Source organism: Gorilla gorilla, chromosome 6 (genome assembly GCF_029281585.2).
Source record: "Gorilla gorilla gorilla isolate KB3781 chromosome 6, NHGRI_mGorGor1-v2.1_pri, whole genome shotgun sequence".
Taxonomy (NCBI): domain Eukaryota; kingdom Metazoa; phylum Chordata; class Mammalia; order Primates; family Hominidae; genus Gorilla; species Gorilla gorilla.
Window position 1 is genome coordinate 76267439 of NC_073230.2, and position 15650 is coordinate 76283088.

Consider the following 15650-nt stretch of genomic DNA (forward strand, 5'->3'; position numbering starts at 1 on the left):
TGGAGCTTGCAGTGAGCCGAGATCACGCCACTGCACTCCAACCTGGGCTACTCCATCTCAAAAAAAAAAAAAAAAGAAATAAAATGTGACCAAAAAACCACTGTTTAGGAATAGAGTATGTGCTTACAGAGTTTGAAATATTATAGGGTGAGCGCTTACAAGACAAAAGTATGTTAGCCATATGATTATGTAGACTGAAGTATTGGGATCACATCATACTTAGGTTGTAGGACAAATAATCAAGTATTTTGTGTCCTAGTTTTTCTTGTTTCACAGTTTACACTAAGTATAAATCCTAATCTCTTCTTAAGATTGTTGGCATAAGTAGTTGGTTTTTTTACAGGTCAAAATTCAAAAGAAATAACAGGATCTAATGGGTAGTGCGCCTCAATCTTAATTTCCTGTTCATAGCCAACAATGCAGTCTTTCAGTTTCTTGAGCAGTACATTTACCCAGAGTTTTGGAAAGCAAACAGTATCATTAACACATTCTGTAATGAGATTTTTAGAAAGATCTAAGTAAATGGAGATATTTCATTTACCATGGCTTCTGGTAAAGAAGGACTAATATACGAGGTTTTAAAATTAGAATTTGCCATCTGTTTCAATGAAATGTATAACAAGAATGTCAGAAAAGGTTCATTAAAAATTGATTTAAGTATTACATAAATGCTTTTATTATTGTCCTTTTCTTGCAGTGGATTCTTAAAATAGCCTCTGAGCCTCAGTTTCTCAACTGTAGAATAAAACAACATACCTTCCTTACAGGGTTGCTGTAAGGCTTAATTGCTTGAGTGAGATTCTGTATATGACAGTGGGTTTTTTTTTTATTCTTTTGAGACGGAGTCTCACTCTGTCACCCAGGCTGGAGTGCAGTGGTGTGATCTTGGCTCACTGTAACCTCTGTCTCCTGGGTTCAAGCGATTCTTCTGCCTCAGCCTTCCTGGGACTAAAGACATGTGCCACCATGCCAGCTGATGTTTGTATTTTTAATAACTGGGATTACAGGCGTGAGCCACTGGGCCTGACCAATGACTGTGTTTTTAAACTACAACATGATGTACATAGATGTGATTTTTTCAAAGTGGAATTTTTACTGCATTTTGATTATATGTGAAGTAGACTGTTATGGATAGATAAAATGCTGTTCCACCAATTTTCAGAAGGATATATTGGGTATTTTTATGTATGTATAGATACCACATATTTACCATTGTGTGTCTCTTATTCCTGTTTTTAAAATTTTATTTTAAGGTTTTATTCTTTGAAATTTTGAATCGAGGGTTTTGTCTGTTTTCCTTGCTCCTGGGTTAGCCTGTGAAGTGGGGGCAGGGTGGAGGAAAGAGTTATATCTGTCTTGAAGAAATAACCCAAAACATCTTGTTAGACAGTTCTCCAAAGAAGATATACAAATGACCAGTAAGCACATGAAAAGATATTCATAATATCCAAAAAGTAGATATACTCCAGGTGTCCATTAACTGATGAACATGTGGTGTATCCATTCCAAGGAATGTCATCTGTCAGTAAAAAGAAGTTAAGTACTGATACATGCTACAGCATGGATTAATGTTGAAAATATTATACTAAGTGAAAGAAGCCGATCACAACAGGCTGCATCTATAGTAAGATTGCATTTCTGTGCATTGCCTAGAATAGACAAATCTGTAGAGACAGAAAGTAGATTAGTGGTTGCCTAGGGCCGGAGGGAATATGGGGGTTGAGGAGCAATACCCAAGGGGATAGGGTTTCTTTTTGGGAATGACAAAACATTTAAAATGGATTTTGGTCATGGATGCATGTAAAAAGTGAAGTAGAGGCTCCTCTTCAAAGAGACTTTCCTCCCCATCTAATTAAGAATAAATAGTAACTTCTCTTAGAAGCAAAATTTATTCAAAGACCTGTGCTAACATTCTTAGATATCTGTTAGCTGTAATAAAGAAATCAATGTACTTTGTGTTCTTAGCTCCCACAATTTAGCCTAAATATTTGCCCTGGCATACTTATACTGGTCAAAGCAAGCATTAAGTCGTAGCCTATTCCTCTTCCTTATTCGGAGGTGTTTTTACCTTTCTGAGCATTCCACAATTTACTTCCTCCTTCCTTTGTTCTCCTCTGCCTTTGCCTCTTTTGAAAGTTCTAAGTTGCTAGCCAATTGGGACAAATACAGAATGTGAGGTCCTGTTCCAGCCAATGGAAACTGGTAACAGCAGTAGGGTGAATGTTTCAGGTTATAAATGTCCCTGTCTCCTTTGTTCAGTGTACTCTCATGGCAGAAGTGCTGGCGAGTGTACCCTTTCTGCAGAAAGTAAAAAAATGGCCTTGCTGAGAAAATTAAATTTATGTTCAGTTGCTATTTCTTTGTGACACTGGGGAACAAGCATTTCTAACTATGCACAACTCTGTGAGTATAGCAAAAGCCAATGATTTATAAACCTTAAATAGGAGAATTTTATGGTATGTGAATTTTTTTTTTTTTAAGACAGAGTCTCGCTCTTTTGCCCAGGCTGGAGTGCAGTGGCCTGATCTCAGCTCACTGCAATCTCTGCCTCCCAGGTTCAAGCAATTCTTGTCCCTCAGCCTCCCAAGTAGCTGGGATTACAGGCACACGCCACCAAGCCCGGATAATTTTTGTATTTTTAGTAGAGGTGGAGTTTTGCCAAGTTGGCCAGACTGATCTTGAACTCCTGACCTCAGGTGATCCGCCTCCCTTGGCCTTCCAAAGTGCTGGGATTACAGGCTTGAGCCACTGCACTCAGCCTTTTTTTTTTTTTTTTTAAGGCAGAGTCTTGCTGTTGCCCAGGCTGGAGTGCAGTGACACAATCTTGGCCCACTGCAACCTCCACCTCTCAGGTTCAAGTGATTCTCTTGCCTCAGCCTCCTGAATAACTGGGATTACAGGCTCGTGCCACCATGCCTGGCTAATTTTTTATATTTTTAGTAGAGACGGGATTTCACCAAGTTGGCCAGGCTGGCTTCAAACTCCTGACCTCAAGTGATCCACTGGCCTCAGCCTCCCAAAGTGCTGGGATTACAGGCGTGACCCACTCTGCCCAGCCTCATTCTTTTTTATAGGGCTAAATAATATTCCATTGTGAATATATATCACATTTCCTTTATCCATTTATCTGCTGGTGGACACTTAGGTTGGTTCTGTATCTTGGTGATTGTGAATAGTGCTGCCATAAGCATGAGAATGCAGCTATCTCTTTAACATACTGATTTCCTTTCCTTTTGATGTATATTCAGTAGTGGGGTTGCTGGATCATATGGTAGTTCTAGCTTTAGTTTTTTGAGGAATCTCCATATTGTTTTCCATAATGACTGTGGTAGTTTACATTGCCAACAACAGTGTATAAGAGTTCCCTTTCTCCACATCCTTGTCAGCATTTGTTATTATTTGATAATAGTCGTTTTAACTTGGGTGAGATGGAATCTCATTGCAGTTTTGATTTGCATTTCTTTGATGATTAGTGATGTTGAGCATTTAAAAATGTGTCTGTTGGCTACTTGCATATGTTCTTTTGAGAAATGTCTATTTACATCATTCGACCTTTTAAAAATCAGATTATTTGTGGGTTTTTTTGCTGTTGGGTTGTTTGAATTTTTTGTATATTCTGGATATTAATCCCTTGTTTGATGAATGGTTTGGAAATATTTTCTGTCATTCTGCAGGTTGTCTCTTCACCCTGTTGATTGTTTCCTTTGCAGTGCAGCAGCTTTTTAGTTTGATATCATCCTATTTATTTGTTTTTACTTTTGTTGCCTGTAATTTCGAAGTTCTATTCATAAAATCATTGCCCAGACCAGTGTCCTAAAGTGTTTCCTCTGTGTTTTCACAGTATGTAATTTCACAGTTTCAGGTCTTACGTTTATGTCGTTAATCTGTCTTGAGTTGATTTTTGTATATTGTCTTTCCCCACTGCATGACCTTGGCACCTTTGTCAAAAATTGGTTTCCTGTAAATATTTGGATTTATTTCTGGGATCTCTATTTTGTTCTGTGAGTCTATGTGTCTGTTCTTATATCAATACCATGCTGCTTTGGTTACAGTAGGTTTATAGTTTATTTTTTGTTTTTTGTTTTTGTTTTTTTTTTGAGATGGAGTTTTACACTGTTGCCTGGGCTGGAGTGCAATGATGTGATCTCAGCTCACTGCAACATCCACCTGCCCAGTTCAAGTGATTCTCCTGCCTCAGCCTCCCGAGTAGCAGGGATTACAGGTGCCTGCCACCACTCCTGGCCAATTTTTTGTATTTTTAGTAGAGATGGGGTTTCCCTATGTTGGCCAGGCTGGTCTTGAACTCCTGACTTTGTGATCCTCCTGCCTCAGCCTCCCAAAGTGCTGGGATTACAGGTGTGAGCCACTGCACCTGGCTATAGTATATTTTGAAGTCATGTACTGTAATGCCTTGAGCTGTGTTCATTCTGCATAGGATTTCTTTGGCTATTTGGGGATTTTAATGGTTCCATGTGATTTTTAGAATTGTTTTCTATTTCTGTGAAAAATGTCTTTGGTGGTTTGATAGGGATTGCATCAAATCTGTAAATTGCTTTGGGTGGTATGATAACTTTAACTATATTTATTCTTCCAACCCATGGAGATGGGATGTCTTTCCATTTTTTTGTGTGTGCTCTCTTCAGTTTCTTTCCTCAGTGATATGCAATTTTCTTTTTTTTCTTTCTTTTTTCTTTGAGACAGAGTCTCGCTCTGTCACCCAGGCTGGAGTGCAATGGCACAATCTCGGTTCACTGCAACCTCCACCTCCTGGGTTCAAGTGATTCCCCTGCCTCAGCCTCCTGAGTAGCTGGGATTACAGATGCCTGCCACCACGCCTGGCTAATTTTTTGTATTTTTTAGGTAGAGACAGGGTTTCACTGTATTAGCCAGGATGGTCTCGATCTCCTGAATTCATGATCCGCCCACCTTGGCCTCCCAAAGTGCTGGGATTACAGGCGTGAGCCACCGCGCCTGGCCGAGGATTTTTATACCTTTGTTTATAAGGGATATTGGCATGCTATTTTCCTTTTCTTTTTTGTTGTGTTTTTGTCTTGTTTTGTTTTCAGGGTAATACTGGCCTCGTATAATACTGAGTTTCTAAGAATTTCTTCCCCCTTAATTTTTTGAAATAGTTTGAAAAGTATTCGTGTGAGAGGTGTGTGTGTGTGTGTGTGTGTGTGTGTGTGTGTGTTTTAGGTTTGGTGGAATTTATCAGGGAAGCCATCTGGCCATGTACTTTTTTCTTTGTTGGAAGACTTTTTATAATTGATTTAATCTTGTTAATGTTCTGTTCAGGTTTTCTCTTTCTTCCTGGTTTATTCTTGGTAGGTTGTGTGTGTACAGGAATTTCTACGTTTCCTCTAGGTTTTCCAATTTGTTGGTGTACAGTTGGTTATAACAGTCTTTAATGATTCTTTGTATTTCTATGGTATCAGTAGTAATGTCTTTTTTTTTGTTTCTGATTATATTTATTTGGATCTTTTTTTTTCTTGGTTAGTCTAATGGTTTGTTGATGTTTATCTTTTTAACAAATGAACTTTCTGTTTTGTTGATTTTTGTGTTCTTTTAGTCTCAACTTCATTTATTTTTGCTCTGATTATTATTTTTTTCTATTCTAGTAATTTTGGGTTTGGTGTGTGTTTGCTTTTCTAGTTCCCTGAAGTGCATTGTTAGATTGATATTTGAAATCATTCTACATTTTTGATATAGTTGTTTATTATTATAAACTTCCCTCTTAGTACTGCTTTTGCTCTGTCCCTTAAGTTTTGACATTTGCTTCTATTTTCATTTGTTTCAGTACATATTTAAATTTTTTTCTTGCTTTCTTCATTGACTCATTGGCTGTTCAAGAGTGTGCTATTTGGTTTCCATTACTTTATATAGGTTCCAAAGTTCCTTTTATGACTGATTTCTTGTTGTATTCCATTGTCCAAAAACATACTTGATAGGATTTTGATTTTTTAACATTTTTTGAGACTAAAATATGGTCTGCCCTGGAGAATATTTTATGTATGGATGAGAAGATCGTGTATTCTGCAGGTGTAGTATGAAATATTTTGTCAGTGTCTGTTAGGTCAGTTTGGCCTGTGGTTTGAATCTGGTGTTTCTTTACTGATTTTCTGTCTAGGTGATCTGTCCAATTCTGAGAGAGTGTGATGTTGATGCCCCCAACTATTATGGTAGTAGAGTCTATCTTTCCCATTAGATCTCATAATGTTTGCTTTATATCTCAGTGCTCCAGTGTTAGGTACATAAATATTTACAGTTGTTAGATCCTCTTGCTGCAGTGATTCCTTTATCGTTATACAGTGATCTTTTCCTTGGTCTCATTTTACAGTTTCTGACTTAAAGTCTATTTTATCTTATACAAGGATAGCTACTCTTGCTTACTTTTTTTTTTTTTTTTTAAATTTGAGATGGAATCCTGCTCTGTTGCCCAGGCTGGGGTGCAGTGGCACAAACTCGGCTCACTGCAACTTCCGTCTCTCAGGTTCAAGAAATTCTCCTGCCTCAGCCTCTTGAGTAGCTGGGATTACAGGTGCCCACCACCACACCTGGCTACTTTTTGTATTTTTAGTAGAGATGGGGTTTCACCATGTTGGCCAGGCTGGTCTCGAACTCCTGACCTCGTGATTCTCCCTGCCTCAGCCTCCCAAAGTGATGGGATTACAGGCGTGAGCCACCACACCCAGCTGCTTTTGGTTTTGGTTTGTGTGGTATGTATTTTTCCATCCCATTCACTTTCAGTCTGTGTATATCTTTACAGGTGAAGTGAGTTTCTTGTAGGCAACAAATAGTTGGGTGTTTTTTTTTTTTTAAATTCATTCAGCCAGTTTATATCTTTTAACAAGGGACTTTAATCCATTTACATTCAAGGTTATTCATGGTAGATGATGACTTACTCATGTTGTTTTGTATATTGTTTTTGCTTTCTTACTGTTATTATTTTTTTTTTTTTTGCAGTTTGGTGGTCTTCCATAGCGGTAACATTTGAATCCTTTTTTTTTTTTTCTCATTTGTATATCTGCCCTACCAGTGAGTTTATACTTTTGCGTATTTTCATGATGGTAATTATTCTTTCACTTCCTGATGTAGGAGTCCCTAAGCTTTTCTTGTAAGGCCAGTCTAGTGGTGATGAATTCCCTCAGTTTTTACTTGTCTGGGACAGGCTTTATTTCTCCTTCATTTCCAGAGGACAGGTTTGCTTGGTGGTCTTTTTTTTTTTTTTTTTTTTCCAGCCCTTAGAATATATCATCCCATTCTCTCCTGGCATGTGAGGTTTCTGCTGAGAAATCTGCTGTTATTCTTATGGAGGTTTCCTTACATGTGATGTGATGCTTTTCAATTGCTGTTTTTAGAATTCTCTTTGTCATTGTCTTTTGACAGTTCGACTATAATGTGTCTCAAGGTGGCTTTTTTTTTTTTGGCATTTAATCCATTTGAGGAATTTTTAGCTTGCTTGATCTGAATGTCCATATCGCTCCTCAAATGTGGGAAGTTTTCGGCTTTTATTTCATTAAAACCTGTTTACTTTTCCATGCCTTTTCCCACCTGTTCTCCTTCTGGAATTCCTGAATGCAAACATTTGTTCATGTAATGGTGTCCCATCATTCCTGTAGGCTTTTTTTCCTACGCCTCCTGCTGCTGCTCCTCCTCCTGCTCTTCTTCCTCCTCTCTCTTCTATCCTTTCTTCCTTCTCCCTTCTTCTTCTTTTCTTCTTTCTTTTTCTCTTCTTCTCATCTTCCTCCTCCTTCTTCTTTTCCTTTTCTTTTTCTTTTCTCCTTTTATTCTTTCTTCTTCTTCCTTCCTTTTTTTTTTTTTGGTCTGACTGGGTCATTTCAAAAGTCCTGTCTTCAAATTCAGACATTGTTTGTTCTCCTTGATCTAGTATGTTGTTGAAACTCTCAGTTGTATTTATTTCATTCATCGAATTCCTCACCTTCAAGTTTTCTGTTTGGCTGTTTTTTTGTGATATCTATCTCTGTTGAATTTCTCATTTAGGTCATGAATTCTTTTCCTGATTTCATTGAATTGTCTATGTGTATTCTCTTGTATCTCTCTGAGTTTCCTTAAGACCATTATTTTACAGGCCTGGATTTTCCTTTTTCTTTCAGGTCTGTTACTGGAGAATTATTGTGTTTCTTTGGGAGTGTCATGTTTTCTTGCTATTTCATGTTTTTGTTTTTTACTACATTGATATCTGCACATCTGGTATAACAGTCACCCCTTCCATTTTTATGGAGTAGTTTTCATAGGGAAAGACTTTCCTGGAGAAGTATTTTATAGTGTTGGTTGAGTGGGGTGCTTTGACTTGTCCTCTAGACGGGTACAGTAGTGTAGTAGTATAGTAGTGTACATGTGATTTCTTTGGCCATAATCGGTGCCTGTGGTTCCTGTGAGTGCCTCACTGGCCTGGACTGTGGGTGTTTGTGGAGGCAGTGGCATGGCTTTGCTAGGGGCAATATTGCTGGGCTTGCTGGTTCTTAGACCCTAGGGGAGCTTGTGCTATTTCTGGCAGCTCTGCTGCTTATGGGGGTAGTGTCTTCAGTGGTGCTGGTTTCTGGGCGGAATGGTCCTTGGGCCTTGAGGGGCCTGTAGGGCACACGGTAGTTCTGCCTGTCGGGAGGGTGAGATGGTTGGCAGTGGTGGACACTGGGGAGCTGGTCCTTGGGCCCTGGCATTGTGTCTGTCTTGGGGGTGGTCTCCTTGCTGTACTGCGCTGCCTGTTTTTTTGGATTACAAGGTTCTGCATGGGCTCAGGTGCTTGGATATGGTTGTACTGCTAGGTATAGCTTGGGTTATGGCATTGTAATCTTTTGTATGGCCATGGAGTGATGGCGGTGGGACCTCAGGAATATGGAGATACAGGGGCTTTGGCTCCCAGGGCAGGATACACTCTAGCAGTGGTTTTGGTCTCAAAATGACAGTGTTGTAGCTGCTTGGGTCCCAGGTGGACGTTCTTGTCCTTTCCCCAGGCCTGCATCAGGAGAAACTCATTCTCAGGCCCTGTCAGTGTGATTTCCAAGCAAGTGTTCCAGCTGTCCTCACTCACTTTGTGAAGTGTCGACGTAGATGACAGTAACATGGTGGTGACAGTTTGCCTTGTTTGTGTACATTCACAGTTAACATGGTTAAAGCAGCAGAGAGCGTTCTGTCAACCTGTAACTGGAATTGAGTGAGTTAGGTGCCCAGCATCTCTGGGAAGAGTTGAATGATTTCTCTATTCACCCCTCTCTGTTGGGTGTCATGATTTAAAATAAGTTGGAAAATACCACTATACATGGTTGAACTCTTAGGAGGAAACCAGTCCTGATTTTGTGATTTTTAAAAATGGATGACTTCATCATAAATGACTAGCCCAGATCTTATTACAGAAGGGTCTTTTAGAACTTTGCGTCTTGTTCCTAGGCACCACACCAACCCCGTGGGCACTGAGTGGCGGTGGAAGATGGACCAGCCTGAAATGATCTTGAAGGAAGCCATTGAAAACCATCAGAACATGATTAAGCAGTTTAAAGGTATTTATCTTCCCTCTGCAGAGGAATGCTAATACCTGTTAATAGTCTGAATCAGATTGGTAGGATTTTGTCCCCACTGGCAAATTTTCCTCTAAGGAAGTGAAAACTTTGTAGGAATATTATATATATTTTGCCTTTTTAGCTTTTACGTCCCATATGATGGAAGAACTAAAAATTTAAAATGTAGCAACTTGGCCAGGTGTGCTGGCTCACGCCTGTAATCCCAGCACTTTGGGAGGCTGAGGCGGGCGGATCACCTGAGGTCAGGAGTTCGAGATGAGCCTGGCTAACATGGTGAAACCCCGTCTCTACTAAATATGCAAAAATTAACTGGGCATGATGGTGGTTGCCTGTAATCCCAGCTACTTGGGAGGCTGAGGCAGGAGAATTGCTTGAACCTGGGAGGCAGAGGTTGCAGTGAGCCAAGATCTCTCCACTCCACTCCAACCTGGGCAAAAAGAGCGAAACTCCATCTCAGAAATAAATAAATAAATAAAAAGTTTAGCAACTTATAATATGCTGCATTCAGCCTGAAAGCTTTACCTGGGAATGTACCATCAATCTTCCTAGAAACCTTTGCTGTTGTTCTGTCTTGCTGAGCTGAGCAGCCTTTTGAATGGATTGGAAATTTTAGGTTAGTGGAAAGTCTTAAATAATGTTAGTTAGTGATGGGAAAACAGTTTTGAATGAATTCCTTATTTAAAAAAAAGGAGGGATAATATAAATAACAGTTTCTTCCATATAATGCATAGTAATGTGGTAAAAATTCAGCCACTCCATTTTTTTGAATTTCCTGATTTAATTCTGTCTCATATTAACAAATATTGACTTCACTGGAGGTTACTGGTTCTCAAACTTTTATCATGCATCGGAATCATCCGGAGAGCTTGTTAAAACACAGATTGTTGGTTTCCTTTCCCAAAGATTGGGTCAGTAAGCCCAAGAGTATGCTTTTTTTTCTTTCTTCTTTTTTTTTTTTTGGACCAGATCTCACTCTGTCACCCAGGCTGGAGTATGTGGTGCCATCTTGGCTCACTGCAACCTTCACTTCCCAGGATCAGATGATCCTCCCACCTCAGCCTTGCCTCCTGAGTAGTTGGGGCTACAGGCACGGGCCACCACGCCTGGCTAATTTTTTGTGAAGATGGGGTCTAGCCATGTTGCCCAGGCTGGTCTCAAACTCTTGGACTCAAGCCATCCACCCACTTAGGCCTCCCAAATTGCTGGGATTACAGGTGTGAGCCACCTGAGAATGTGCATTTCTAACAGGTTTCTGGTTGGTGTTGATGTTGTTCAACTGGGGACCATGCTTTGAGAACCACTAATGTACATGTGATGGCTTCATAAAGCAACAGCTGTAGGTGATGAATTGGAATTTGTTAGGTTCCCTGTTGAATCTCTATGCTCTGGTCTCTACCTACCACTGGTGACTCCTTCTCTCCTGTATTCTTCTTTTCCGTCATATACAACCATTAAAAAATAGTCCCAGCCAAGACTGTTTTAATATAGACACTCTTAAGATATTAATAGCGCATACGGGAGTCTTTAGAAACCTGAGTAATTAGCATTCTGAAGATCAGATGATTCTTTCACGTAAGGAAATTTGTTCTGTTCTGGCCACTCATTCGTAATATTATAATACACCTTACCACTTGATATGGTTAGGCTTTGTCCCCCTCACCCAAATCTCATCTTGAATTGTAATCTCCATAATCCCCATAATCCCTATGCGTTGAGAGAGACCAGGTGGAGGTAATTGAAACGTGGGGGCCGTTTCCCCCATGGTGTTCTTGTGATAGTGAGTGAGTTCTCACGAGATCTGATGGTTTTATGAGGGGCTCTTCCCCCTTTGCTCTGCACTTCTCCTTCCTGCTGCCTTGTGAAGGAGGTGCCTTGCTTCCCCTTTGGCTTCCGCTGTGATTGTAAATTTCCTGTGGCCTCCCCAGCCATGCTGAACTGCGAATCAATTAAACCTCTTTTCCTTTATAAATTACCCCGTCTCCGGCAGTTCTTTATAGCAGTATGAAAATGGGCTCATACTTATTTCTCATTCTTATGAGAAATGGAGAAAAGTCATGCAAATAATGGTTCAAGATCAGTAGTAATTTATAAAAGATAATTATTCAGTAGGCTTGGCACGGTGCCTCACGCTTGTAATCCCAGGACTTTGAGAGGCTGAGGTAGGCGGATCACCTGAGGTCAGGAGTTCGAGACCAGCCTGGCCAACATGGTGAAACCCCATCTCTACTAAAAATACAAAAATTAGCCAGGCATGGTGGTGTGTGCCTTTTAATCTCAGCTACTTGGGAGGCTGAGGCAGGAGAATCTCTTGAACCCAGGAGGCAAAGGTTGCAGTGAGCTGAGTTCACACTCCACTGGACTCCAGCCTGGGTGACAAAGTGAGACTCCATCTCAAAAAAAAAAAAATTAGTCAATAATTATACTTTTGTTCTTTATGAATTTTCTAGGGAAAGTTGACCTGTACATATTTGTGTGTATCTGTAGATAGGCTGACTTTTTTTTGTACATTTACAAAGATGCTAATGATTATTTTAATTTCTCATCTTGATTTTTAGTTTCAAGCATTTTTCGATGGCGGGAGGTGGGGTACAAATTACATTCTTATACTTGGATAAAGCAGTGTCTCTTACCAGTGTTTTGGAAAATTAAATGAAACTGTTGGTAAAGAACTAGTAAGCCCCACATCTGGAATTTGACTGGCTTTTCCTAGACTCATTGTTGGTTTAGTTAATAATTGATTGTTGATCTTCAAGTAAGCTATGTGTCTTTTTAATAAATTTCAAGGCAAAGTCTTATTTTCCTTTGGAGAGTGTGTTAGGGTTCTCCAGAAAAACAGAACCAATGGGTGTATGTGTATGTGTATGTGTATGTGAATGTGTGTGAGGGGAGAGAGAAAGAGACAGAAAGAGAGACTGAGATTGAGATTCATTTGTTCATTTTTAGGAGTTGGCTCATGTATTTGTGGAGGCTTGGTGAGTTCAACATCTCATGGGTTGACTGGCAGGTTGGAGACTCAGGGAAGAGTGGGAGTTCAAGTTCAAAGGCATTCTCCTGGCAGAATTCCTTCTTGCTTGGAACAGGTCAATCTTTTTATATTAAAGCCTTCAAATGATTGGATGAGGTCCATCCACATTATGACGGGCAATCTACTTTACTGAAAGCCCAGCAATTTAAATGTTAATCTCATCCAAAACGCCTCCACAGAAGCATCCAGAATAATGGCTGAACAAATATCTGGACGCCGTGACCCAGACAGGTTGACACATAAAATTAACCATCACAGATAGTAATATCAGAAGCAGGAAATGCCAGTACTTTTATTTTTATATGAAGTTGATTTTTGAGTTAGTGCTTAAGGAGCTAATGGGACGATGACTGAGGATGTGTGTTTCCTGGACATCCTGGAGTCTCCCTGAATGAACTGTGTCTCGGGCAGTTTGTGTGAGGAGGAATCAGCTCTGCCTTGAAGAATAGACACCTTCATTTCTTTATGCTGGGATGTCCTTCCTACAGAATGACGATCTGAGTTTGGATAGTAATTTTTCTGACAGGAGTGTTTTTGCAAATGCACTTTAAATGGAAATATGGAATGAATAAACCATGAGGTAGACTTTGTTGATTTTAATAAAATGTGTTAGGTGAGTTCCGTGAGCACGTGTTTTTCATTGTCTGCTGGGCCTGTTGAGGGTCCTGTCCTGTGCAGAAAGGGGTGTCCAGTAGTGACCTTAGGCTTAACGTTAATCAGGAGGCATCTCAAATGGTTTGTCTATGGGTTCTTATGATGTGAGGAAAACAAAAGAGTTTTAAAATTTAGATTCTCTTGAGGGATGATAGGATGCAGGATAGCAGAGAGAAAGAATAGAGCACGTCTATGGATGCGTGAATCCTGAGTAGGCATTAGAATGCATAAGACGGAAGGAATGATCCCCAGAAATTCAACAACTGCCACCAATTTCATTCTTAAAAATGGTATTTATACAGTATCTATTTTACCCTGGTAATTCCTACAACAGATTTTTTTTTTCATATCTGAATGGATTGACTTGATAACACGTTACCATGTCAGGAAAACTTCAGTGTATTTAATCAGCAACAAATTTGCTGGAAGGGTTTTCAGAATGGAACTGGTTAATATTTGTGCATTGATGCTCTTCAGGTTAGCAAAGCAGTTTTTTTTGAAGCTAGCAGAAAACAGGTGCATGTTTGAAGGTGTGGAGGGTGTAGATGGGTCAGCACGTAGGCATAAGGGAGCCTCATTTGTTTTATTTTTATTTTATTTTATTTTACTTTATTTATTTACTTGGAGACAGGGTCTCACTCTGTTGCCCAGGCTGGAGTGCAGTGGCATGATCTTGGCTCACTGCAACCTCTGCCTCCTGGGCTCAAGTGATCCTCCCACCTCAGCCTCCTAAGTAGCCGGAACTACAGGTGCATGCTACCGCGCTTCAGCTAATTTAAAAATTTTTAATAGAGATGGGTTTTCCCTATATTGCCCAGGCTGGTCTTGAACTCCTGGGCTCAAATGATCCTTCTGCCTGGGCCTCCCAAAGTGCTGGGATTACAGGCATGAGCCACCGTGCCTGGCTCTCATTTGTTATACATTTTCACAATGAATGAGAGATCCCTTAATTTGTAATTTTGGGGCCTTGATGACTATTTGTTTAATGCTTTTTTCTGTGTTCTAAGTTAGGTTAAACAAGCCATTATTTTTGAAAATCCATCTTATTGCTATAATAGACATAGTAAATCTTGCTGTAAAATTATGATAATAGAAAAGAAAAAAAACCCTAATTAGTAAAGGGTAAAATGCATAATTTGTAAGAATCCAGAGCCCTTCTGGAAAACTGGTGGTAGTCTGTAACACTTCAAAGAAAAAAATGTTATGTGATTTCTTTTAAAATGATAACTTTGACAGCATTATAGAATTTTAGTACTTCAGAATATTGATTGTATTTTCTGTTCTCTTGGCAGCAAGTAATTTCAACTGAAAAAGACCGTAAAGGGATAGGGTCTTGTTCTGTTGCCCAGGCTGGAATGCAATGGCATGATCATAGCTCACTGCAGCCTCAACCTCCTGGGCTCAAGCGGTCCTCCTGTCTCAGCCTCTCAAATATCTGGGATTACAGGCACATGCTACCAAACTCAACTAATATTTTAAAAAACATTTTTGTAGATATGGGGGTCTCACTATGTTGCCCAGTCTGATCTCGAACTCCTGGGCTCAAGCAATCCTTCAGTCTCAGTCTCCCAAAGTGCTGAGATTATAGGTGTGAACCACTGCACCTGGCCTTAATTTTCATTTTAATAATATTGTATCTATGGGAATACAAATTTCAGGCTTAAACAGAAATGCTTACGAACAGATTTCTTGTATAAATGGCAATTATAGTCAATTTCAAAGGCTTGAAGGCATTTCCTTCGTAGTTTGTGATATTCCTGGTATCTCCACTTTGGCCTCTTTTTGGAGGTCCACTCTTAGCTCATTAATTATTATTATTTTTAAAATCCTTTTATTACTCTTTTTTAACAAATAGCCCCAGGGACAGGGGACCAGGGGAAGGGGGAGGAGGGGAAGTGAGGCCCCAGCCCCACAACCCCTCCCTCACCACCCCTTTCCCCCTTATATATTTATAATCTATATACAAGCCCTGGGGGTAGGGGGCAAGAGGAACTCCCTCAGTGGGGTGGGGGCAAACCAGGCTCCTTGTCCCCTCGGGACCCAGGCTCCTCTGCCTTTTGGGAGGGCCCTTCTCGAGGTGGCGGCCCTGTCCATTCCCAAGGCTTAGGTATCCAGTGCAGGGCATCTGGTGGGGAGGCCTGCTGGTAAAGGTCGAAGCGCTGGGTGCGGAAGACTCCACTGCAGGTGGAAGGCGTGGCCTTGAGACAGGAATGCTCATTAATTATTTACCTCACTCTGGCTTGGAGAGTCCTTTGCTTTCTAGTGTGAGTTCCCACCCCATGACAAAGAACGCCTGCCGTCTGTCCTGGGTCTGGTTCAGTTGTGTGAAAGGTGGAACTGGCTGTGGGGATTGTTGCTTATTGTCTGAGTTCCCCAACTGGAGCTAAGTGGCCAGTCCTGAGCAGCTTTGGAAGATAATTCCTGATGTTTTC

The 15650-nt window shown here is 40.3% G+C and overlaps 1 protein-coding gene across 6 annotated transcripts in view; it reads left to right on the forward strand.

Moving 5' to 3' along the window:
* LOC101126070 (S-adenosyl-L-methionine-dependent tRNA 4-demethylwyosine synthase TYW1) overlaps nt 1–15650 on the forward strand; it is a 248972-nt gene that overhangs the window by 77710 nt on the left and 155612 nt on the right. For all 6 annotated transcript variants that reach the window (XM_055346954.2, XM_055346956.2, XM_055346957.1 and 3 more), the window contains one exon: nt 9409–9518. In XM_055346954.2, the coding sequence (XP_055202929.1) occupies nt 9409–9518 (110 nt within the window). The remainder of the gene's footprint in view (nt 1–9408; nt 9519–15650) is intronic.